This window comes from Capsicum annuum, unplaced genomic scaffold (assembly GCF_002878395.1).
Source record: "Capsicum annuum cultivar UCD-10X-F1 unplaced genomic scaffold, UCD10Xv1.1 ctg60715, whole genome shotgun sequence".
Classification (NCBI taxonomy): domain Eukaryota; kingdom Viridiplantae; phylum Streptophyta; class Magnoliopsida; order Solanales; family Solanaceae; genus Capsicum; species Capsicum annuum.
The window spans coordinates 396-1579 of NW_025869549.1; the positions used below are offsets into that span (position 1 = coordinate 396).

Consider the following 1184-nt stretch of genomic DNA (forward strand, 5'->3'; position numbering starts at 1 on the left):
TTGATAAATTATCTCTTAGATTTTCTGAATTGAACAACTAAAAGTGTCATACTTCCATTTTTAGGAATTGTACTACACTTGAAACATTTCATTTGGTTTGGGAATGATTTAGAATCACTGTTTCATCTGAATTAGGAAATAATTAAAATAAATAACAGGAGTAAATTGAAAACCAACTGATAGATTATCTCTTAGATTTTCTGAATTTTACAAGCAAAAGTGTCATACTTCCTTTTTTAGAAATTGTACTCCACAATTTCACTTGAAACATTTCATTTGGTTTGGAAACAATTTAGAATCACTATTTCACTTCTTCATAACTTTCACCTCTAATACCACAATATAACTAACTGGATACTCTTACTGCAAATTACACTATATAAAAAGGAAACTAAAACAAGAAAAGAGAGAACGATGAAGTTGCTAGTTAATTCAAAGCCACAAAGCTCCCACTTCCCTAAGCGTTGGAACTAATTCACCATTTATATGAATCTCCATCACTTTATCAACACCTCCTAAGTACTTCCCTCCTATATACACTGCTGGTAACTCCCATGGTCCTCCAGTACCACTGCTGGCACCTTCATTCATCTTTGATAGCTTTATCAACACGGAGGTTTTTTCCTCTTCATCACATTAAAAACCTTCGGGTTAACCCCCAACGACACCAACAAGCTCTTCACTGTGACGCACATGTAGCACTCGCTCATTGATATAATAAGTACAACATTTTCATCTATCAGCTTTGCAAAACCTGTTTTTGCTTTTCTTTTCGTACGATTACTTGGATGCCCTGAAGGCGTCCCTGATCCACTGCTGCTGGATCCGCCTGCTGCAGGTGCAACTGATGATCTTCTAACACTAGTTCTATCCATGGTGTTAATAGGTGTTGGTTTGGGAAGTGAGCTGGTGGTAGGGTTGGGTGGGGTGTGTGTGTAGGTGGAGATGCAAAACTGGAATATATAGACAGTTACAACTGAAAGACTAAGGACAACTTTTGTCAACGTAGTAGTCGCAGCATAACTACTATTTGGATCCACGTAATCTAATTAGTAACTATTTTTAAATTTTATTTGACTACTCGTTTCTTCATTTGACCATTTTCATCTATAATCCCTTAATTTACTAAATAAATGGTGTTTAGTTTTTGTTTTGTTCTAAGTAGTGCTTTACATAATTAATTA

General features: G+C 35.4%; 1 protein-coding gene across 1 annotated transcript; it reads right to left on the minus strand.

The window, feature by feature from the left end:
- Positions 1 to 432: 432 nt before the first annotated feature.
- LOC124893511 (glutaredoxin-C9-like) lies at positions 433 to 875 on the minus strand. The gene is made up of 2 exons (XM_047404494.1): positions 645 to 875; positions 433 to 600 (listed from the first exon to the last, which is right to left on the minus strand). The coding sequence occupies exons 1-2, from the start codon at positions 873 to 875 to the stop codon at positions 433 to 435; spliced, it is 399 nt and encodes a 132-aa protein (XP_047260450.1).
- Positions 876 to 1184: the final 309 nt, after the last annotated feature.

Bases quoted from the DNA above. Each gene is read 5' to 3' on its own strand.
- LOC124893511 (XM_047404494.1), bottom strand. From the start codon at position 875: ATGGATAGAACTAGTGTTAGAAGATCATCAGTTGCACCTGCAGCAGGC. The intron at 601-644 runs GTTTTTAATGTG...GTGTTGATAAAG, and splicing joins CGTTGGGGGTTAACCCGAAG to CTATCAAAGATGAATGAAGG.